Source organism: Platalea leucorodia (assembly GCF_965183815.1).
Source record: "Platalea leucorodia genome assembly, chromosome: W".
Lineage (NCBI taxonomy): Eukaryota > Metazoa > Chordata > Aves > Pelecaniformes > Threskiornithidae > Platalea > Platalea leucorodia.
The window spans coordinates 45,562,615-45,587,073 of record NC_138859.1 but is presented as its reverse complement, the minus strand read 5'-3'; the positions used below and the strand labels follow the sequence as shown (position 1 = coordinate 45,587,073).

The 24,459-nt window shown below is 49.9% G+C and overlaps 1 protein-coding gene across 4 annotated transcripts in view; it reads left to right on the top strand.

The window, feature by feature from the left end:
- LOC309601856 (transcription factor 4) overlaps positions 1-24,459 on the top strand; it is a gene marked incomplete at its 5' end in the record, with an annotated part of 235,706 nt that overhangs the window by 141,739 nt on the left and 69,508 nt on the right. For all 4 annotated transcript variants that reach the window (XM_082335056.1, XM_082335057.1, XM_082335059.1 and 1 more), the window contains 2 exons: positions 454-583; positions 1,044-1,093. In XM_082335056.1, the coding sequence (XP_082191182.1) occupies positions 454-583; positions 1,044-1,093 (180 nt within the window). The remainder of the gene's footprint in view (positions 1-453; positions 584-1,043; positions 1,094-24,459) is intronic.

Here is a 24,459-nt window from a genome sequence, read left to right as displayed (position 1 = left end):
GGGATAGACAATGAAGCTGTTTCATGCACGCTGAACGAACCGCTCTGTCAACAGCAGGATTTTTTTTTTTTAAGTTTTATTATTGTTGAATCCGTGCACTTCGCTATCTTGCTCGCAGTGAAGAAACTAAATTACCTTCCCATATATTAACAGAGCTCCAAAAGTTTTTAAAACACCGATTGCATTTGACTAAGTAGGCAATAAGTCTCCTTTAAATGTAAAGAATCGTATTTTAAATGAATTGCTGCGTCTTCTCCTAGCAAAGGAAAAGATGCTCAACCGGGGGTTTTTGTAATGTCTCCTTTAAAATGTTGGCAGGTTCTCGCTTCCGCGTTTCAGTTGCTTGTGCAGGTTTCTTGACTGTGTTATTTTTAGGAATGAGAAATAGCTAATGATGAGGAAAGTCGGATTTAACATGCACGCGCACACACGTATATATTTTTAATCTTTTAGCAAAGTCTCCTTGGAGGTGACATGGATATTGGCAACCCAGGAGCGCTCTCCCCCACTAAGCCTGGCTCCCAGTACTATCAGTATTCTAGCAATAACCCCCGGCGGAGGCCTCTCCACAGCACCTCTATGGGTGAGTGACTTTGTGTTCAACCTTTCTTTTTTCCATTGCAACAAATAACCGGAGTTTCGTCCTGTTTAGCAATACTTTGCAATAAATACAATAAGCGGCAGAGCGTCCGCGGACGCCGCCAGGACTCTCGGAGGGGTTTATTTAACGTTAGCTGATTGCTCCTCTCTGTCCTCTTTGTCGAGCATGCAAGGAGCCTTAAAAAATCGCTTTTTCAAAGCAAATCCGGGGAAGGGGAAAACAAAGGCCCTACCACTCGAGATCGAAATATGAACAGTTTTCCAGCGTTTTACTGTCAGACTTAAGAGCAGTGGCATCCACTCGGTGTTACCAAAACTGCTGCGAGGCTGGCGTGAGACGGCGGGCAGGGCGATTAGCAGCTGGGTCTGTAGAAAATCTCGGGGGGGGGGGGGGGGGGGGGGAAAAGCCTGTCTTACGAAGACACCATTTTGTCTTTTTTCAGAAGTACAAACAAAGAAAGTTCGAAAAGTTCCTCCAGGTTTGCCATCTTCAGTAAGTACCGCTCGTCTGCTCGCTTGCTTGTGGTCGCGGTGGCTTTGTTCGGTTGCAGGCAGAGAGAAACGAGCCCGCTGCCGGGCTGGCAGAGCGCTTGGCGCTAGAGGCTGAGGACGAGGTAAGGAGAGTTAAACAGCCTCGGCGCTTGTCCCGACTTGGAAGTGATTAATTGCACGGTGGGGACGAGCGTGTGCTGCTCATGTGGCTTTTCAGCGGCGCGCGCCGCGGCGCGGGCGGCGCGTACCTGCGCGGGGCGAGCATCCCTTCCCCGTGCCGGTTGGCTGCTTTGTCGGGCTGCCGCCGCGTTACGGATTTGCATGTTCAACGAGATGTGCGGAGAGGATTTATGAGAAATTTCCGGGGGTCTCAGCCCGGGATGCGGGGCGAGCATCTTCATTTTCCCGTGAGGTCTCGGAGCTGTGGTACCTGCGGCGGAGGCGCGCTGGGGGTGAGCCCAGGTGTCAACCGCTGGGATCCAGCTGCTGCCAGAGGCATTGTGGGTTGCTCAGGCGGTAACGAGAAAGCTGGTAATTACCCCGGCTTTTCCCCGATATTTTAAAGAATATCCCCGATCCCTCTTTGTAAGGAGGGTTAGAGGTGCCATCCAGCATCACGTTTTTCAGGGTTTATCGTGAAATCTTTGCATCGTGCAGGCAGAAGTTGGGGTTTCTCCTTGGTTCGGTGAAGTCCTTTGTTTCGTGATCCAAATAATTATTCCGTTAATTTTCATTTAGTCGTCGTTGTGTAAAATCTTTGTGGGTTTTTTTCCGGAAAAAGCTGTACCAAGGTGCATTGCGTCTTCTGAGAGCATCTACTTTTAAATCCCTTAAAATATATATAAAATAGCGGTTTTAAAAGAAATCATGCGACATCTCAGTAAATGCAGCATAGAGAGTAGTATGGCTAAAGAGTGCATTTTATTCTAGTCTTTTTATTCTAATTTTTTCTCCACCATTACTTTAAAAATACATAATACATATTTTCGTAGCAAACAGAAAACCAAACCACTCAAGAGGGGTTCCCTTTCGTACCTGATAACTCTGTTTGTTTTATCTCTAAATCTGGTTATTAGGAGGAGCTGAGTGGCAATCCATCTTGCGGAATATATAACAAATTGGCATCTTAATCTCAGATGGGTTTTATGTTTTTACCATAAATCCAAGTAAATTTGCGGTTTGCAAGCTAGCATACTTGTAAAGCTTCGGTTATTGTAGTGACTGTGCTAAACAGTAGTTTCATTACTGGTCACTTTATAGATAATAACATTTTAATCTGAAAGAGAAAAGCCCATCTGAACGTCCTGATTTAATTGCACGGATTATTGTAATCTTTATAAAGTTAAACAAATGTGAACATAAATCTTCTTTGTAAGTTGTTGAAATGTGGGAATTCTCAAGTGCAAGTTTCCAGTAAAGTAACAATACTATTTTTTTTTAATTAAAAATAAGTTCCCACACGTGTATGTTAAATTTATTTCACTGTGTGTTTTTTGGGTTTGGTTTTTACTGGACTCCTTTACAGCAATAGCTAATATCCTCCCCGAAGGTTTTTATGAGGACTGTTACGCTTCAGGTTAGAGGTGGATTTAATTTCGATGAAACTTTAGCTTTTAATAGTTTTTCTGACGACGTCGCACGCGATATCCCTCCCAGCTCTGGGCGGTCGGAGGCGAGGCGGGACGCGGTAGGGGTGACGGCCAGCGTGCCGAGGCGGCGGCACGCCGCGCCCTGGTCTGCGCGCTCGCGGCGACCTGGGCAGCTCCTTCTCGCAGCTCGGGCATCGTGCTGGCGTTGGCAGGGGGAGGGAAAAACCAAACCAACCACCCCAAACCTGCGTTTTTTATCATTTAAAATACTGCTCTGTAGACAGGCGCCCGCCTCAGGACGTTCACATGGATATTTTTGTATCCGTGCTATAAAAGATGCTTTCGGGGAAGCGGTCCCTGCTATCTGCCCTCACTGCGTGGGGAAGAGTGGCAGCGTTGGAAATGTCACCGTGCAGGGATTTATAACTGCTGCAAAAGTTTTTTCTGGATTGCTTCTTGCTTCGAAAGAATGAAAGGCAATTTATGTTTGTCGCAGATTAGTCTCAAATGTGTGCTTCCTTTAATTTTTTGTGAATACAGTTGTTGTACAGAACAGACATACTTCTACAGCTCAATACTCTCAACTATTTTAACAGTATTTTTATTTCTAAGCCAAATTATCTCCAAGTAGAATATGCACTTCAAATACGTCAAATTATCTTAATAAGCTGTACAATTTATTAGAAAAGAAAATATGAAAAGGCATTCCTGAGTATTTTAATCACCCATAGCTCTGTCTTCCAAGAATAAGGAAATTAAAAGAGAAGTCCAGTTACGCGAATACAAGAATAGTATGGTTCCGAAGGAAACGCAGCCTTTTTGAAGCGACGAGACGGATAGGTATTTGGGTCGTCTTGTCTTCGTGTATCGTGAAGCATACATTTCGTTTGAAAGGGTGCTGCTTTAGAAAAGGCACCTGGGTGTCTCAAACAGAACAAATCCCTTACAAAAGGTCAGGTTATATTTAGGGTCCAGTGTGTCACACTGAACGGCCAGGGTTTATGATGCCGAATGAAGTATATGCATTTATCAATTGACTAACTAGATTATAATATACTTAGCTGATAGGGTGGAAATATTGCTGTATTTCTCTTAAAATATGTATATTAACTTGTTCTCAATGTGATTTATGCAGCGGATATGGAGATTAATGCAGCAGCGTTTGTGAAAGCAGTTATTGTTGATTAATTCATAAGTAGTCTTATAAAAGTTTCAATGATAAATGGTAATAAATATGTTGTATCAGCTCCCCTTTATTATAAGAAATGGCTACGAGTTTGGAAAACAAAGTAAATTGAACTACGGAAACAATCAGAGTTTAAAAAATAATGAAGATTTGAAGGGAATTCGGAGTGGAGAAGGTGAGACCCTTGCAGGTGTGCTCTGGGTTGGGGGGTCCTGTCCGTGCTGGACCCCCGCGGCCGGTCTCAGCCGCAGCTCATCACAGCAGTTATGAACTGGAGACAGGTCTGAGCTGAGCTGGAACCGAAAGGTTGAACTCCAAAACCTTGGTCTGGGTTGGCGTGTCCCCTGCCAAAGCAGCCGGTTCCCTGCGGGCCCTGGCGCTGTCCGACCGCCGCGGGGACTCGGGGTGCTCTGCCGTGGGGCGTGGGGAGATTGGCTTTGCCCAGCATCCTCACAGTGTCCTTTGTGGAGCTTCTCCCATCTCGGAGATGCGCTTCCTTCGCCCTAACTGGCTCTGTGTAGTCTCTTTGGGGCGAGGGCTTTTACTGGGACCGTTTCGCACTGGAGCTTTCCGCCTTAAGCTTTGCTCTGACGTGAGCGGAGCGGTGATGGTCAGGGTGTTTTGGATTGAGCCAGCTGAGGATGAGGTGTGGGCACGACTGTCGGCAAAAATGAGGTTTTTCTGTAAAAACTTGGTTTTCCTTGTTGAGTGCTCATGCAACTTTGCCAAGCTATGACTTGGTAACGTTTTGTACCCAGGCTGGTGCCGTCGGTAGGCACCTACCCACCGACGAGGTTTGACCTGGGCCTTTGTATAGCCCGAACTCGAGGGCACGTGGACGTTGTTTGGACCTGCAGGCCAGAGCTGCCTTTACCGAGTAATGATAACAGCTACTTTATGAGAGGCTTTGCAGTCATTTAGTGCAACGTTCTTTGTAAGCGTCGGATGCCGCTGTCACCTGGCATCGTGCAATCCGGGTGGCTCCTCTGTACGGTCACCTCCCACCCTAACTGCATCCTCAGGCTTTGCTGTTCTTTGATCTTTAACCTGAAGCCTTCATCCAGTTTGCCTGCTGATGGTTGAATCGCATCTGACCTTTTACATGAAGTGTTTGCCAAGACATTTTCTGCCTTTCTTATCTTGACCAGTAAGAGTCAGGAACGAGCAAGCTGCGCTGGTTGGAAGCGTCCGTGAAGGAATGGGGTATGGAATGGGAAGTCTTTGGGGGAAAAAGTGAGCAAAGAGGGAAGGGCTTAGGTTTTGAGGTCACGTTTGAGCGGTGTTTTTACAGGACCTTCTGTCATCCAGACTTCACTAAGTCCACTGCAGTGGCGCTGCGGCAGGGAAGCGGTGGCTGCCCAGGTGCGCATTTCCGACAGGTAGCACCTGTAATACAACGCAATGTATTGAGGACCAAAAGAAAGGTCAGAAATGAAGCCTTCCGGAGAGCTTATGATGCTGGTCGTCTGCGGGCATGGTATGAGTGGCTTGCTTGGCTTTCTTGGAGCAGGATCGCGTGCTTCAGCAGAAGGAGGGGGTACTGGGACAGAGGCGGGAGCAGCCCAGAGGAACCCAAGTGGCAACGCGCCCTTTGAGCCCCCAGCATGGCCAGGGCAGGCTTTTCGCCTCTGAGAATGAAGACGGGTGCATGAGCCCGGCAAAGGCCGTCTGCAGGCTTTCTGCATCTCAAGTTGCTCTCCTTTGTGGCCAAGCTTTCCAGTAGTGTGCCTGGATATAATGGATTTCTCACCTCATGCATTTCCTCCATCGCCAGTGCTTTCTCTTTTGGTATGATTATCATCTATTAAACGTGCTATCAGGTATGGTCATTGTGGCACAATATATTCATTTTCCGTTTTCCTTCTTCTTGGGCACTCTTTCCTTTCTGACCGCCGCGAGGCCTCCTGCTCCCTCAGCTCCCCGGGAAGAGTGGGTGATTGCCGTTGTTTGATCCCCATCGATGGCAGGCCCGGGAGCTGTAACCCAAGCTGAAGTCCCACGTCCTGCTCTGCCCCTGGAGAGCGGCATTCAGGCTCTCAGCCCGTGCCGATAAATGCAGCTTTCGGCCCGTCCCGAATCCCCGACCACGCGCCTCCCCTCCCAGGGAGGACCGAAAACGCCGTGCCCTGCGGGCTGGTGTAGCTCGGCGCGGAGTCGTCCCCGTGTCCTGGTGCTGGGGGCGTCGGCAGCACCCGCAGCTCAGCAGCCTTGCGACGCAGCCCCTCCAGGCTGCCGCCTCCGCGGCAGGAGCGGCTGCAGGCGCTCGGCGACAGAACCGCGTGGTCTGGGGTGAAGTTGCAGTTGCAAACTGCAGGTTTTGCTGCCATAGCTCCATCACCGCCAGCGCACAGCAGAGCTAACGCAGAGCTGCTTTTAGGGTGCTTTAGGGGTGGGGGGTTCGCGTTATAGTAAGAGGTCCTGTCGGTATCTAGTGAAACGGGAGGATGGTGGCAGAGTTACTCCAGCTTGCACCCTGCCGATCGTAAACCCTGAGCGGGCCGTGTCGCAGTTCTCGTTTCACAGCTGTACTTCCAGCTGTACCGAGAAGCACCGGTTTCTCTGAATCCCGCGTGCCGGCCGCCGCGGGGGCAGCAGCAGGGCGATGGTCGGTGGTCCAGGATCTCCCGCCACGACCCTGCCCTACGTTCACACCTCTCTCTTGACCGGGGTGGTTCACCCTGTGCTTGTTTCCTCATGTCTCCTTGAGCAGAGGCGGAGCGTCCCCAAGCGTCCCTCGTCCCCGAAACCGGCTGCAGCGAAATGGAAAGAGAGCAAAAGCCGTGGCTGTAAAAGCAGCCGTGGCCCAGCCCTGGCGTAGCCATTTAAAGGTTGGACCGGATGATCCTTGAGGTCCCTTCCAACCTGGTATTCTATGATTCAGTGTGACAGAGACCACGGCTTCAGCCAGCGATCACGGTCATGTCTTTCTGGTTTCCAAGGTTAATTTACTCTTAATAGAACCAACAGCTTTAAAATAAACAAAAGGCTTAAAAAGGGAAGAGAGAGGAGGAGGTGATGGCTCCTCAGGTTGAACCATCTCCGTGGAAGCTGTATCTGTAGGAGCCCTTGGGGAAGACGGGCGACCTCCTTCTTGGGAAGGGGGCTTGGGCTCAGCTCCCTCCTCTGCCAGGGCTTCGTCTCTGGCCGTGGCACCTACTTTGCTCTACAGTCGTCAAAGAGATGCGAGTGGGCTCGGGTGAAGGAACCGGGTCTGGCAGCAGGAGCTGGGCCGCACCCAGGAGTGGGACTGCAACCATGGCCTGGGCTGGTGCCGCACCTTATTTTGAATGTAGATAAAGAGAGGGTTCTTGTGGGGAAGAGTGGGAGAAGTCAAATATCCTCTCAGTTGTGTTAAAAGAGAAGAGAGGAACTGAAAAATTAATTGATTTTGTTGACGAATCAGCAGGTAAAATCCCCCGGGCCTCAGTTTTAATGGCAAGAGCCTCTTTCTTTCATCGTAATTTAAGGTGTCCCCTCTTAGACTGGAGGCGTCTCTCTGCGCTCGCGGTTGTGTGTATTTACAAGCGGCACCAGCTCTGACCTTGCTGGCCAGACAGATAAGGAAACGTGTGACTCAGTTGTACATCCTAAGGAAACACCTGCTCGGTTCCAAAAACCAAGGAAAGAGAACTACTACTGGGATGCCACCTGGAGTTTTTCCACAGCTTTATTCTGATTTCCATGGGAGAAGCCTTGGTAATTTCGCGGGGAGGTGAGGAAGCACTGCTTGTGCTTTTTGTGCAGGCTTCGCAGACTTCCTACCTCAAGTGAAAAAACACAACCATATGAATTTCCCTTCAAACATCCAACTTCAATGGGAGTTTTCCAAAACAAATACAATGTCCCCGACTTTCCCTGTGCCACCTGCCGTATCAGAAAATCGGCCGCTCCTGGGATGCCGACGTCGTCGCTGCTGCCGGCATCTTTGGGGACATTTCTCCATGCTGCACCTGCTGGGTGCTTTGGAGCTCCGCGGGGTTCAGCAGTGGGTTGTGGATTGTCACCCACCGGCGCCGTGCCCGAGCACGCCAGCTGCCAAACAGCACTGGGGCAGCGGTGCGGTGCCTGCCTGGAGCGGGGATCCCGGTCTGGGGGGGCTTTGAGGACCGGTGCCATGGGGTGAAGCCTCCTTGGGACAGAACTGACCATCCTGGAGATGGGCATCCCAGGACAGCAGGGTACAATGGGGCTGAAAGCTTGGAGGCAGCTCACTGGGACCCCGCTGTCAACTTGCGTCAAGTGAGAGGGGCGAGGTAGCAGCTGGATTAAGGAGGGGATAAAAGGAACTAATATTATAATTTTATCATAATATTTTAGTATAATTCAGCGACTTCTGAGGTGGGAGAGCCCACGGAGGTGAGGCTAGCCCCGCGTAACGCGCTGCAACGCGCTTGCAGGAGGGTACTTGGCGTTCCCCTGCCTCGCAGCACCCGTACGTTTTCCCTGAATAATTTGTCCGATGGGCGCAGCGGCCGCCCTTCCCCGGGCGCTGCCCGGGGCTCCCGCCGGCGACGGGGCTGTCGCGCTGGCCGCGTTACCGGGTTGACAAGATCCCCTTCGTCGGGCGGCCCCCGGGGAAGCAGCCCGGCTAGCGGCCCTCCTCGCCCTTCTGGCCAGCCGTGGAAATCATGCCGCATTACGATTTGGGGTTTTTCCATATTAAAATTAGAACCTTATTAAACTCCACACTGCTTTTTATTTTTATTCCCCCCAGTTATAACAAAGCTCTGCTTTTTGCTTTCACGTAAATAAATACATTTGGCATACAGCTTTAGCCCACAGCAAATGAAGTCAAACCAAGGCAATGATAAAATCTACTGTGCACTGGTGAGGCGATGGGTTAAAAGACCGTCTGGTGCAAACGGCACCCGAAATCGCTCACCGAATCTGAAGGACTAAGTCGTCGTTTTGCGGACAAAATGCTGTGGTGGTGGTGGTTGAAAATAGATTCAAAGGTAGAGAAAACGCAGGTTAAAATGGCTTAGTTTTTAGTTTTTAATGAATTGCACAGGGGATCTCCAACATGAAAAAGCAATTTGAAAGGGATGGTCTGATATGTGTATTTAAGGCCTTGGCCTTTCGTTCGATTTAAAGGCAAAACCTTTACTGCAAAATTCACGCACTTCTGAATGTTTAACTGCTTTGGACTCCAAAAAAAAATTAAAAACTCCAGTACTGAATAGTTCTGGCCCATTCTTAGCAGCTGGAAGGAGAGGCTGGGATTAGTGGGGGTTTTCTGTTTAGCTTGAGCAGAGACTCCCTCTCCAGAGCGCTGCAGGTAGTGCAGGAGGCCCTTCCTCCTCCTCGGCCGAAGGCCTTGGCCACCGAATCCCGGGGATTGCCAAGTGCCTGCAAAAAGGGCAGAATGAGACACAGTAGATGCTCAGCAGTATTTTTAAGGCAGTTCTTTTAAAATGGCTTTTTAGGCAGAGCGGCGTTTGTTCCTCTGTGTTAGGACGGCGCTGGCGCCCGAGGGGCAGGCCCCGCTCCCGGGGCGTTTGGTTTGGTCTTTGGGGCGAAAAGCGCCCTGCGTGCTTAAGCCTGGTGTCTTTTTTCCCCTCTAAACTTGACGCGTGTTTTTCATTTAAACTTTTCATCAGTCTGTCTGTCGGCATCTACCGAGCACCGGCGTCGGAAGGTTCCCGGCAGAACAAAAGACAAACCGGCGATGGGCGGTTTTGCCCGCGGCGGCCCCGCGGCCGCTCCTGCCGGCGCCCCGCCGAGCCCTGCTCTCGCCTTCCCTTTCGCTCCCTTCTACGAGGATCGGTCCGAAAATGCATTTTATTCAGTAAATAAATGTAAAAATAAGCGGCGATGTCATGTCCAGCCTTCAATCATTTTCTTTCTATAGCTATGTAATTTGTAAATCTTTTTTCATTTGGGAATTGAGCTGAGTTTCACAAGTGCAAAACTCGGCACTTAATTTTTCTGTTTGAACTCGAGGATAGTTGTTAGGAAAAGGCATTTAAAGATGAAAAAAAAAATTCTCTATGCAGTAATTTGATTTTGTAGCTTTAAATATTATCTGTAGATTGTATTCATTACAAGCAGTGCAGCGCCTTCAGATCTCTGATTAGCACAGTTCAGCATTTAAGATAGAAGCATTTAAACCCTATCGTGTATCGGGCCTTTCCAGCGTGGGTTTGGGAAAGGACGGCTTCTGGGGCTGGGGATTTATTTATTTGATCTCATTTGTTTTAAGTTTTTCTCCCGTTTCGGAAGGGGTTGGACGTGGGGTTGGGGTGGGGGGAGCGATGCAGCGTGCGGAGGGGAGAGCAGGACGCGAAGGAAGGAGTTGTCTGTGGAAGTTGGAGATGCTCCGTCGGGATCGATACGCTCGCGCTCTGACCGGAGCCCATTCGTTAACAGAGCCTCTGTGCTTTACCAAAGGAACATTAATATTTTGCTCTGAAGTAGTTTTTGCCTTTACACTGCAGCGGTAAATGAGCAAAAAAATCAGCATAGCAAAAATATAGAAAAAAAATTGCATAAAGAGCTCCAATAACTATTAACGTTGTTAAATGCATAGCAAAGCTCCCCTGACAGTTTCTTGGCACGAAACCTAGGAGCCCTACAATGGCTGCTTGTTTTTTTATTGTTATTTTATTTTCAATGGCATACAGCGCCTTTCGACAGGCCAAACAAGCAGTTAAAGTCAGCGCCCGAGCGGAGGGGACACCGCAGTGGCCCCGGCGCGGTTTTAGACCCATAAACGCGGGTTGCCTTTTGCTTCCCAAAGCTTCGGCCCCACGGGCACCTCCAGGAGAACGGGACGGGCTGTCCTGCCCTGCTCGCTCTCCCCACCGAGCTCCTGCCGGGCTCCGGTCACCCCCTCCGCTGCTGGAAATCCCTCGGGAGACCTCAAGAATACCCTTTCCTCGGGCCCTGGGAGGGCTCCTTTCAGCCGTGCCGATGCTCTGAGACGTTACAAGCTCACGTTTGTCGGCGCTGCATATTTAATGCGTAGGGATGTAATGCATATGGGTTTCATCTCTGGCTCTGCAAAGGCAGGTGCCCTGGGCGGTTCCCGGGGACTGCAGCTGGCCACGGGGACCGCAGCTGGCCACGGGGACCACAGCTGGCCATGGGGATGGGACCCCTCCCGGACCCATAGCCCACCCACAATATTTAAGGGCGTGGATGGCTCAGCGATGGGCGTTTCACCGATGCCATCCTCGCTGTGCCGTAAATAAGAAAAAGGCCTAAAGGCTCCCTTATTTGCTGCTTTTCTAGCACGTAATGATGACTTGAATATTGTAGGTGCCTCAAGGACCCGTTCCGTCGCTGGCCTTTGGGTGCCGCGGCATCGCCCAGCGCTGCAGCGAGACCCCCGAGCAGGGAAGCGCGTGTCCCCGCTCCGGAGCGAGAGGGACTTGGGTAACTTGGGCATTTTAAGCTAGATTTGCTTATTACAGGTGTTTTGACTGCGTTTCCAGAGGAGAACATCTTTTCCCTGCCAAACGCAAGGCCCAAAGCGACAAGGCCAAGTCCAAGCCCTTGGTCGCAGTCCAGGCTGGCGGAGCCAGCGTGCCCGGCGCGGCGGGCGCGGGGCAGGTCGGGGGCTGGCAGCCCTCCCTTGTTGTCATTGCCACCTGGTGGAGCACAGAGGATATTGGTTTTCAGCAAACTCGCCTTTAATTTTGGCTCTTTTATTGCAACCACACTTTGGCAATAGTGTGCGAGAGTCCTTAACCAAAAAGATCCTCTCGTTTGCTCTGCAACACCTCATTTCTCCGCTCACAGTTCATTTATGATTCTGATGAGAGTGTTTTTTCAGGAAACACACATTTCACTTTTTGACCTAGGAGCATCTGTTAGAATTTTTTTTAATACTACTTTGGCATTCTGGAAGTGTTAATGTCTTTCATATCTGTTTAATGCTATTTAGGGATATTTATGATCACCTCTTGGTTACTTGGGGTAAAGTGTGTTGCAATTTTTTTCAAACAGACAGGAAAGCATTCATATGAGGAAACAGATTGCTTTAAACATGTGCTTCCTGTGACAGTAAAAAGAACAAATTAGATTTAACACTGTGTAATGAATGCATAAATGTGTACGTTTAAGCTTTTAAAAGCCTTACATTCGGTTCTGGCCCAAACAAAAATCAAGAGTCACCTATCAAGGCGCATCAAAGTAGATTTAAATACGTGCAACCGAGCCTGTTGGTATTTTCAAAGCACTTTTGCTGGACTTTTCCCTTCCAGTCTAGACTTTTTCCCCTTGAATTGGGTAAATTGGAGCTTTGGATGCTCTTTCCTGATCCTAAAAGCGCTCTGCATCGGTGAATCGCAGAAGAAGGAGGTGCTCGTACAACCGTAGTGATTAAAATTGAAGAAGAGTTCATCGGTTTTACGGCAAGAAACGTCGCTGCGGGATAGTGCTGCGCGCGGTCCCACCCGGCAGATGAAGCCGCTCCGGCGAGGAGCCGCGCCAGCCCGGAGGGTCCCCGCCGGGCCCCATCCCCGCGGGAAGGCCGCCCGGCGCTGAGCCGGCACCCCGGGGGCTCCCAGCAGAGCTCCCGGCCGCGGCGGCAGGGACGGGGCTCCTGCGGGCGAGGGGCGGCGGGCGCGCTGCCGCCGGCGGGGCCTCGGCACCGGGGGCCAAAGCAGGCGGTGGGAGCGGGAGCAGCTGATGCCAACGTCCTCCTCTGGCGCTGGCCTGCAGCCGAGCTGATTGCTTTTATTTTTTAGGAGGGGAAAAAAAAGGAAATAGTGAGAGTTCACTGGCCTGGGAAACAGCCTGGAAGTCCTTGCTGTGCTTTCCTCTGTATTCGACCTGTGCCGCGGGTTTTGGCCGTGCCGGCTGCTCCAGCTTCGTCTCAGAGCCACGTACGGAGCTCAGAACGTAACCGAGCTCCCCCTGGAAATAGGGCTGAAAGGAAATTCTGGCCCAGTAAACGTATGCCTTAACAGAGGTCTTCAAAATGCAAACAGTGGTATAATATAGACTTAATTACTCTTCTTTACTTACCTACTAGGGGGTAGAAACTGTTCCGAATCGTAGCTGTAGCAGTTCTCCAGGAAACAGTCTAAATGCCTGCGCCTTGTTTGCATCCTTGTTTTTCTTTGAAGATGCATCTGGAAAAGAATTAAAGGCCGTTTCTGTCCGCCTTCACCCAATTAGTTCCCTCACACCTCTTATTTTCAATCTTTCCAGAAGATTTCTTAACCATAAAACCTACTCAGGTGACGCGAGCGTGTGGGGTTTGTGTCCCCGACGGTCCGAGTGCGTCCCGGCGCAGATGTGGGGGCATCGGCTGGGGGTCCGCTCGGCTCCGAGTCGGCACCCGCGCCTCCGCAGACGGAGCAGGGCGCCCGGACGATGACCGCTTTGTGCCCAGCCTGGATTTTTTTGCAGGCTGTGGGAGTTCGGTCGAGAATACAGTTTGTTTGATAATTAGTGCACATCTCCTAAGACTTTCAGAGGTTCGTGTTTAACCTTTCTGCCACCACGTTCTGACATAAAATTAACGCACCTTTTATCATTCTCCGGTATCTAAGTAAATATTTTTGAACCATCTCCGTGCAACAGGTTTCCAAAGATTTAAAGTATGCCGCAGGTTTCCAAAAAACTTCATTTTTTCTTATATTTTAAATGTTCTGTTTGTGCAAAATTTTGAGAATCACCATAAGGGCTTCTTTGCATTTTTAATTTAGTAACTAACATATGAATAAATTTGCATATTAATTAGTTGCAGATTAAATCATGCATACATAATTGCCTCCTTACTGTGTTTAATGTTTGTCAAAATCTCCAGCCTGGTTTGATGGATGTCGTATGAAAGATTACAATTTGATGTACCCTTGGAAGTATTTACACCAATAATGCAGGATTCTTAATAGCAGAATTCTCTGGTTATATACAGTTTCTAATAAACATGTAAGATAGGTGCATGTCCCTTTTGACTAGGTTTTTTCCTTGCACCAAGTCATTTACTATTCATAATCATTAATGCATCTCCTAATTATACAGCATATGTCTGTTAACCACTTCCTCGCCAGGCTTGGGGCTGCGGCGCCTGAATTTTTAGTACAACTTGTATCATTTGAGAGCCTATTCCTGAATTGTTGTGCCTCTGACGCGAGCCATCCCTTCAGGTTTTCCTCGCCTGTGATATTTGGAGGAAGAGTTTAAAATGCAGGGTACATTTTGCGGTTTATTATTGAGGGCGAAGAAACGAGCTGCACTTAATTCATGGCTGAAGGCTTCTCTGCTGGGGCTACTGCAGTAAATAATCAAGGACGTTCCAAGTGCAAAAATAATACCTGCCAAAATTATCGCGAAGGTAGTGCCGAGCCTCACCTAAAACCGTGCCGGGGGTGGGCCGGGAAGGCCGGGTCTGCGGCTGCGCACCCCGGTGCCGCGGCGGCCGGCTGAGCTCGCCGGGAGCCGGCGACGGCATCGCCCCTGCCCGCGGCCGCCCCGCGTGCCGGGCTCCATCTTGCCGAGGGATTCCATGGGGGTTGGCGGTTCGCCTTTCCACCCTGCTTGGGTAGCACCTGGACGGGATTGCCAGCCGCCAGAGAGGCGGTAAAAAGCTGGGCTGGGGTTCCTGAGCCACAAGTTCCCAAAATTCAGCAGGCTTTTGGCAACACGGCCATGTAGCGGGTTTGTGTTTGCCTCTTGGTTTTTTCCGAACTTTTAGCTCTGCGCCGATCACACTTGCAGGTTTTGTCCACAGCTGCAAGGGCCTGAAACTGCTGTTTTTCATGAGATCTAGATTTTTATGTAATTACTGAATTTTTGGAGCTGAGGCTTTAGAACAAAATAAAACCCAAAAAGAACAGGAACTACTGCCAGACTCCCGATAAAATCCCAAGAGTTGGCTACACGGAATTTATCAGCAAGCGGTTGATTTCCTTCTTAATCTGGCTATACGTTAACTACTTTTCAAGCGGCAGCAGCTTTAGAGGACTTCCAAATAACCATATTTTGTTATAGGAGTTGGCACTAACACGTGTTAGGCATTTAAGTGTGAATTTGAGCGGTCGATGGGAATATGGTGCCGTGTCAGGAGGCAGCACGGGGGCAGCTGGACCTTGCTCCCCAAGCTTGTGCCTACCTGCGAGGGAGTTTTCTGGCAAGCGGCTTCACCTCTGGGTGCCTCAGCTCCCCTCTTGCTTTTATTTTTTGGCTGTCTTTGTTCATCCAGGCTGTAACCCCTTCAGGTCAGAGCTCCGGCTCAGCACGGCGCCTGCGCAGCGCAGGAGGAGAGGGGCTTCTAGGAACGGCTGCGGTATAAAAATACGTATTTTCATATAGCATCTGGATCCGTATAATTGAAAATGTGCTTTTGGGGTATTAATGAGGCTGGCTGAAAGGAAAAGTTCATGGGAAAGTGTAAGCGTGTTATTTCAGCGAGAGGTTTCTTCTGTAATATGTATGTGTTTGCAGTTGGTTTGCTGTGTATTTTAAGTGCATGCGTTTTGTATCTAAATAAAAAATAGGCATATGTGATATAATATAAAATACACAGTGAAACCACTGCACGGCCCTAATTACTCACAAAATCACGTACTTCGTTTCGGAAGACCCAGCAGCCTGACTACTTCAGTCCAACCAGTCAGGTCGCGAGATATATTTTAGCGCATTATTCACTGTGAAAAGCCCAGTGAAATCAAAGGTACAAACACCCTTTTCTCCTGAAGGATTTTACATAGGCAAAATAAAACATCGTGGAACTAGTGCCCAAAGACCTCACAGACTTCTTCTCTAATCACAGAAGAACATAAACTGCTTAATACTTCCCACTAATTATCCTCCCGCACCGTGCAATTCGGTATTAAACCACAAAAGAATGTTCAAATACCATTAAGGGACAAATCTACAACAGCAAGAAAATTGTTAAGGCCAGGCCAAATTCACTAAACTCAGCCCTGCGGTTAGCAGACGCCGCCTGCCATAACCCCTCCAGCCCCGGGTCGGTCCCGACGCGGGCACTGCGCCGCGCGCGCTGTACGTCGGGCACGACCGCGCCGTTTCGGGAGTCGCTTCATTAGCGCGACTCGTGCCCTCCTTTAGGGAGCCGCCAAAATCTTTGCTCCCTCTGACCGTAGGCCCCCGCCGTGGCCGTCGAGGAGGCACCGTGCGCAGCACCCGTGGGTGCAGGGCTGCGGTGGAGTACGGTGCTCTCCTTGCACCGGGATGCCCGATCTAGACAACTGTCTACTGCTTTTTACGTTACTGTCACATCTAATCCGGTTTTACTGTCCGAAGGGTTAAAATTCGCTCCGAAAGCTAAATTCTTCGTCTTTAATGGGAAAATTGACAAATGTTGCAGAGAACATCTTTTGTTTGAAGATCTCCAAGGAAAGATAGATACCCGACAGTTTTCCTCCTCCGGGCGATATTCTTGGAGAAGTAGAGACAAAACGATTTTATGCAAAGAGAGGGGAGAAAAGAGCGTAAGAAGCAAAAATGCCAACGGTGGTTACAGCTCAGGCCGGCACGGCAGGGGAGAGCTGCGACTTAGGAAAGATCTGATGCTTTTCATGCTGGCGCTTCAGTAACCTCCTGCAAACCTTGCAGCCCAGTCCCAGGCTGGATTTAGCTCCTCTCCCCGTGTGCCAGAACGAGGTTTAAGCAGTGAGTTCAGATCCTGATTTCTTGGACAGTGAGCAGGACTTCCCAAATTCCGCAACGTGCCCGGGGTTTAAAGGCCAGCTCAGTACAAGCAGCAAAAGGGAAGAGAAATGATGGGGTTTAGTAGAGGAGGAGAGGTAACCGTGAGTAATAAGACACAGATAAAACAAACAAGCTCTGGCAGAATATCAGGTGAAGCTTTTTGTGGCAGGACGTGGATTTTTGACTCAGGAATAACGTCCCTTATTTCTTAACGTAGAGCTAAAACTGAGAAAATATCAAGACAGGTACTATGTGCCAGAGGCCCTGCCGGGCCTCCCGCGGCTCAGCTCAGCTGCTCTTGCACACCCAGAGCTGGGGCAGCAGAAATCTTTCAGGTGTTATAAAACCCGTTTAATTCCATCTTTGCTTCTCGGGCGACGTGAGCACTGCCCCCGTCAGAAACACCACCCCGGCAGTCGGGGATGCGGAGGGAACGGTGCTTCGTTTCGTGGCTGGGAAGCCCAAGCCCTGTTTTACCCCGTGGCATGGGGAGACTCTGGGTAGGGTCTGGGATCACCAAGCAGCATTTTGTGTCTGTTAAACGCCCACAATTCTGGATTCTTTTCTTTCTTTGAGCAGTATCCTCAAAGAAAGCCTTGCACAGCAACAGGCCCCTCCTTTCTTCTGAGCCACGTCCCAGTTGCATGGTCTCCACCTTGACCGGACCTCTCACCGTGCCGTTTCCATCTCCCCTTCTCCCCGGGTGACAGCAGGACGGGGTTCAAACTTGCCTGCCTCCTCCCTAATTCTTTGAGGTCTTCAGGACCAGCCACTTCGTCTTTCTCTGCGTTACCCATCCTTGCACCCAGCAGCGAAACCAAGCCGTATTGCCCGGTACGCAGGGTGATGCGCGCGGGTGCGCAATGCAAAAGGATTTTTTCCTCGTTTTCTGATTTTTTTCCAAAAATGCACCATCTCTACTTTTATCCGGCTATTTGAGGTTGGGGGTTATTTGCAAGTACAAGTAAGTCCCAAGTACAAAGTTAATCCTCAGAGCAAGTTACACACGTGTCAACGTGAGCTCTGAGCATCCCCGGGAGCTCAGAGCCGCGGCGGCAGCCCAGCCTCCTCTGCCGCAGGCACGTGCTCCTCCCAAACGCCTTGTGCATCGCAGTGTGGCCAGGTCACCCGTCACCAGGACCGGGGTGACCGTATTTCACATTTTCCCTCGTGGTCGGGGCAGAGAGCCCGAGCCGGTCCCCGGGGCGGCCCGCGCCACGGCGGTGTATTCGGCGAGCCCCAGCCTCTCACCCCCTTGGCACCATTGACTCGATGTAGCTGCAGCACCGGCGCCGTGCCCGCGGCCTCTCCGAGCTTCGGTTTCTCCGTCTATACAAAGGGAAACAGTGACAGAATAATATTTAACTGCTAGATAGAGGGGCTGCGAGGCCTAACTATGTAACAGCTGAAAAGTCTTCCATATGGCAATGTGCAATAAATGAGGAGCAGCGTTCCTCTCCCGCTCCCTCCCCAGATTCTTGTGGCAGAGTGGGAACGAATCCGAGTTTGCAGGATCCCACATCTCTCTTCAGTCCTGCAGATCATTTAGCAGAGAGGAGGGTAGTGAGAAATGCTGTTCAGTGCTTTGATCAGCTCTGCTAACGGTTTACTATGTAGACAAATTGCTGCATGTGACTGACAAAAAGGCCATGTTTTGGTTCTTAACATTAGCCGTGTGTCCATTTGCATGGGGTCTGCAACTTTTTCTTACCTTTTCCACATTTTTTTTCTTTTTTTTTTGGTGTATTGTTTTAAAAAATAATTGTGCGACAGCGTAATATATATAAATTCTTCCTCAAGTTCTGGTGCAAGTAGGTCTTTTATCATTTACAAAACACTGAACCCACTTGGGAGAATATGTATTGTTACTAATGAAAATCATTATATTACAGTGTGATTTTTTTTTTTCCTTAAAGACTGAATATAAGATCAGGCCCTCGATTGCCTTGTGCTTCAAAAATGTTTACTTATTTTGTAATGGCGGCTAATGCTAATGGGCAACAATTGACCCAGAACTTGTGGAAACCCCTTAGTGAAGCAATATCAGCAATAACTGCAGCGCCGGTCACTCTAGATTGCACTTCAACTGCAAAAGCAAAGATAATCCCTTGTAATCTGAAATTGCTTGGTTATTGTGTGGTACGTACAAGCGATGAACTGCCCAGCACTGTATGAAATATTAAAAATCTTACTCTGTTGGTTTATTTTGCCAAATACTTCTCCAGTGGACTCTGAACTATGGTACAACGTCCGTAGTCTCATATTGAGACCGGTGACACCGAAGCGTCCAAACGTAGGAACCTCCCATCACTTAGCCCTGCGTGCCTTGGGAACATAGAGAAAATGTCAGAAATGAACCTTAGACCCACTTTCCTGTCCGTCTCCGTAGCGAATCCCGAATCGAAGCCCCTGGGATGTCCAGGCCCGTAGCCTCGGCCAGCAGCGTTCCTGACTTTGGGCTGGTAACCCCCACGCCACCTGGCAGGCGTTGTAGGGCCTGCTTACGGTGCCAGAGCGATGGGGAGAAGCTGTCGTAGTCTCGCTAACCTCAACGGTTCAAATGTCCCGAGTCAGGCACCCTCCCATCCACAACAAAAAAGAAATCACGAGATTTTAAAAATAGGAAAGATCGGGTTGGTTTGATTAGCCTTTGGGGCTTTCTGCCTCAGAGTTCCCGTTTCCCAGCTCTCCTCCGCAGACACGGGAGTTAGAAGCTTAGCCTTCAAAATACGAAATGTGAGATCATCCTGTAATCGATGACTACAGCAGCTCTGACTTTCCAGAAAAGAAAGCCCACCAAATACTCCCGATAAAATGGTAAAAAATTGGCAATAGTGCCTTTGTGCAAGAAGAAATCCTGGCCCATGTGGTTTAAGTTTCTCTCTTGGCTTTTCACAAGCAGTGTAGTCAAAAATAAACCTAGTGGCAAATGGATATTTTAGATAGACGGTTTTGTTTAAAATAGATTAACTGTAAAGTATGTTTCTGTGCTCGGTTGTTTTTTTTTTTTTTTAGGATAAGCGTTATGGAAGATGAGGGATAAGCCAGGGTGCCCGGCGCCTCCCTCCCCGCGCCCAGCTCCGGGGTCCGGGCCAGCTCCCACCGCGGCCGAGGGGATGCGCTGAGCCCGATCGGGTGTTAAAATTGGCTTATCTGGAAAGCAAACATTGATGCTGGTTTGGTTTTCAATAGCTAGTTTTGATCTAGGGTTTTATTATGTTATTAACTTCATGTGCTATCTGGTAAATACAGTCTGTATAGCGTTTGAGGTAAAAGGAGAAGAAGTTTGATGTTTTACAGATCAAACTTGGCGGATGCTCGCAGAGATGTTCTATGGTTTATTCTGGCAATCTCAGACTCATTCTTTTGCCGTATTCCTGGCTTCCAACCTCAGTCACAGCACCCGCTTCGGCCAATTAGTTTGTGTTTGGCAGTGCGGGAGCAGGAGCACGTGCAATTATGTCACCGAGTCAGTCCCTGCTGAAAGGGCGATTTGCTTAAAACCGGCTCTGGATAGAGCAGACGTGCCCGCCTAACGGGTTCGATACGTACAAACGCACAGGAATTCGGTGGAATCGCCCTCGTCCTGACTCCCACGAGTCACGTCTGACCGACTGTTTCAATTTAGAAAAACACTCGTGAATGCGTTTATATCGAAGTGATTTGAAAGTGTAGCAAGGTCCGGGTAGTAGCTTGATGACCGGACTCGTGCGCGGAGCGTTGCTGGGGACAAGGACTGTCCTACCGGCGTGGCCGTGGACGCTGTCCGCCTCGGCCCCGAGTCCTTCAGAGGCGGGCTGAGGCGGTGCCGCCGGCCGTCCCGGCTCTTCGGTCCAGGCTCTTTGCGGGAATAACCAACCGTCAGGGCCGCTCCAGGGGCTGCCCCCCGCTGAAACATCTGGTGGAGAGTTTGTCCCCTAAATGAGAAAGAGCGGGGCTCGTTCAGTGCTGGGACAAAGGCTGCCTTCCTCCTGGCAGGCGAGCCTGGAAACAAGGCGTGGGATTATTGGGTTGATTAGGATTGCCGTCAGTAGGTAGTCTATAATATGAAAGCAGATGTAGCCACATTTGGCTGGTTTAAAGTAGCTTTTTAGAGACTGTGGCTTTTCGGATCTGATTTATTCATATAGCATCTGTATAATTAGATATTTATACTGTATTCAGTCTATGGTGCACAAGTATCTGAATATGAACCTCTTCCCGGGGAGAGAGGAGAGAATATTAATGTACAAAAACATAGGAAAATAAGCGTAACCTTTAGTTGCAGTAGTTAACAAAAGAGGCGATTATAAGTTACGTCATCTAGAGTGCAGCGGGTTCTTCTCTTAACTCGATTTGGGATCCTCCAAAACCAAGACCAGAAAATGGCGACGGCACGTGCTACCGAAAACGTGCCCCATCTTTATGCCTGTGTAAGGTAAATACGGTGCAGCTTGTTCTTTTGTTTATCCAGCATCCGAATGAGCTTTCTGCGGAGCGGAGCTGGGGCTCGCTTCGCTTTTTGTTTTCCTCAAATGGGAGAGAAGCTGGTCGGAAAAGGCTGGTGGGGCCCGTCTTCATGGGCCTCTGAGGGCAGGTCCTGGTCACGCAGCTGGGGCAGAACGCCGCAGCTGGGTGAAATTCTTCACATCTGGGCCTTCAGAGCCACTTCTCCAGCCACAGCGGGTACGTTTTAATAACTACGCTCCAGGATTTGTGTAAGAAGGATGAGATTATCCAAGTGACCCAGACTTAGAGGAATACTGGTTCTTTTAGTCATCTTACTCGATATTTTGCCGTTATCCGTTTCAATTTGTGGCCGCGAGCTTGGCACCCAGCAGATAGCTTCCCTTCCCCTGCTCCTCTGCTGAGGACCTCAGGTACAGCAGCGTCAGGAACGTGACCGCTCTCGCTTCCTTCCAGCACCCGTTCGCTGTGACCTCGTGGAGGGTCTGCTTCCAGACACGAAGCATCCCAGCAGCGGAGCCGCTCCCCCAGGGCCCCGTCCATTGCAGCACCCCTGGTTGAGCGAGGAGGGTGCTCAGCAGCTCCCTTTCCAAATTCTCTGTCTTGAAAATCTGGCTGGAAAAGCAGGGACCCGTTCTCTCCTCCCCTCCTGGACCAGGAGAGATGGCCTCCTGCGGGAGCTGCAGAACCTGCCTTTCTCTCCTTCTCCTTCTCCTTCTCCTTCTCCTTCTCCTTCTCCTTCTTCTTCTTCTCCTTCTCCTTCTTCTACTTCTTCTCCTTCTTCTTCTACTTCTTCTCCTTCTTCTTCTACTACTACTACTTTTTCTTCTTCTTCTACTTCTACTTCTACTTCTTCTACTTCTTCTACTTCTTCTACTTCTTCTACTTCTTCTACTTCTTCTTCTTGGATTTCTCAAAAGTTTCCTCACCCTTTTCTGGAACTTGCCGCTGGGATCTGACACGAGAGAAGCAGGGAAGGAGTGGAAGCGAGTATATACATACCAAAGCATCGAAATTATATCAAAGAAGTCACAGCACCATTTTTTTCGAGGCAACCCCACCTGGTTTCTCTGCCTGTTCACCGGTTTGCCATACCTTGCCTGGGCGGCTGCTCTGGGGTGACCAGCGGCGCAAGGGGAGAATGGAACAGGGCCGTGAAAGAAAGTATTCACTTAGATAACGCCCAGGTAACTGGATTCTGACAACGTGGCCGTGTACCATGGCATCCCACACTTGCTGTGTCGTGCTACGTAGGTGACATGTTGACCTGTATTCGTCCCGACTTGTGTTGTATTCGGGGAATGTGTTTATGCTGTAAGCGCATGGCTAAGTTACACCTGAGCAGCCTTGTTCTGCTGTGACCTAGAAGATGCTGAAAGAATGATGCCTAACGTAGAAAGTGCTGAAATAATGCATTATCGGAGCGTTTGATGCATCTGTTAGGTGGCGTGTATTTTAAAGGCCCCTGCCCTTCGGTGGCATTCCCTCTGGGTACAGTAGGACATCGTTTTTACCAAAACAACGGTTTAAATACTCGTCCTTGACCCTTTACGTGGAAAACAAGTACGTTTTGGGCAACGGAGACAAGACGCTCATTGGACAGGGCCGCGGGGAAGCTGCTCCTCCTCGCCGGAGGAGGCCGGCGCGGTGGCCGGTAGCGGCGCAGGGCGGCGGGACGCGCTGTCCCCACGTCACTCTTCCCCGCCCGCGCCTCGGCGTCTCCACGCTGCCAACCTCTCGTTAAGACGAAGGATGTAATTGCAGCGTTGCCGGCACCGCTCTGTGGCAAGGGCTGGAAGATGTCGGCGCTGCCTGGCGCCCGCCGGGTGTGCGGGGGGAGCGGCTCGGCGGCGCAGATGCAGGCGCGGGGGTCCGCAGGGGGTCCCGCACAGCTGCACCTGCAGCGGCCCCCTGCACCCTCGCACCGGCATGTCCGGAGCCGAATCCCGACGGCAAATCCTCGCCTCTGTCGGTGCCGAGTCCTGCCGGGGAGCTTGGCTCTCCAGCAGCCCGCATTAACAGCAAAGCCCGGCGCAGAACAACCGCTTTCGCCCGGTTCAGCGAAAATCCCCAACGTAGCTATGTCGCGGCCAGATGCAAATTCGCCGAGCACTGCGTTTGGAGATTAAAACACCAACAAAGATTTAATTTTTTAAAAAGGCTGCTTCTCGTCAGATAACTCCCCTTGTATTTTTAGCGATTTGCTCTTTTAATCAATGGGTTCCCGTTAGCCGGGAGCCCGGCTCGGCCCCTGCGGCTGGGGCCAGCGCGCCGGCAGCACCCCCGAGAGCCGGAGGGTGGGAGCCGGGCGGTGCCGCGGGGGTCTCGCGGGCAGGGTGGGGGGCCGAGGGCTGCCGTAGCCTTGCCTCGCACCGTTCCGAAGCCCTGCCTGCGGTCCGTGTCCTTCCGATAGTGTTCCTGGCTGTTATTAATAATACGCATTTTACGTAAGGTACACGTTTCTATTTCTGAAAAAGAAAAAAGGAAAAATATCCGGGACAATCGCAAGTTCCCGAGCGAGGCAGGAAAATATATTAAAGTTATCTCGATGTATGCGTTGAATGCAAATACGATATGGTAAAGTAATTAATTTTTATTGTCACGCGTTGGGAATTATGTTAGAGTTAGGGGCTTACTCCCTGCAAACCGCCTTAACTTCTTATCGTGTTACGTACGATATATTTACACTGAAATTTTCCCGTTCGGGAGAACGAAAGCTCTGATATGACAGGATCCAAATGAAGTTGGACCGTTCCCCACTCCGAGGCTGCAAAAAACAAGCTGAAATCATCTGCAGTCATTTCCATGACACATTGGTCACGATTCGAGGATTGCTTTCCAGAGTCGCGGGTCTCTCTCCGTTTCCGTGATCTATAGACAGCGACACGTGAAATTTTGAGAATTATCTAGCGCCAGGCAGAAGAAGCTGCTTCTGCTGGAGTCAGGGGATTGTTTCCCTGGCAGGAAAGCGATTAAGTGAGATGATTTAAGGGTCCATCCAATCTAATTTTGTGGTAAAATTTGTGCTAAAATGTAATGCTGGTTGTATAACTTTGTGTGGAGCTGTGAAACTACAGCTTTTATTAAGAGAGAAAATACCGTATTTTGCCGTTTGCAAACGCAGCAGGGAAGAGCGGCCTTTATTCCTAGGTGCTTATTAAAAACATTCTAAGGGGGTTTTTTTAATAAATGATCAAAGCGCTTTGTTATTTTTTCCCCTCTGGAGCATTAATAGGAAGTTAGTTTTGCGAAGCAGGTTTACGGGTCTGGTGAAGGTCCCGGCCGTCCGCGGCGAGCCCGGGGCCCGGGGCGCGTTTTCTCCCCCTTGCCGGGGGAGCGTTTTGTTGCACGTTGACCTGCGGTAGCTGGGATTTTTGGCCTTATGTATTATACGCCGAGGGTGGTTTAAAGGTTACAAATGTGATCTTGTCAGATTGACAACTAACTGTTCTAATGAGGAAAAAATCCTCAAAGCATGAAATTTGAATGAAATGTGTGATTATAATTCAAGTACTGTTT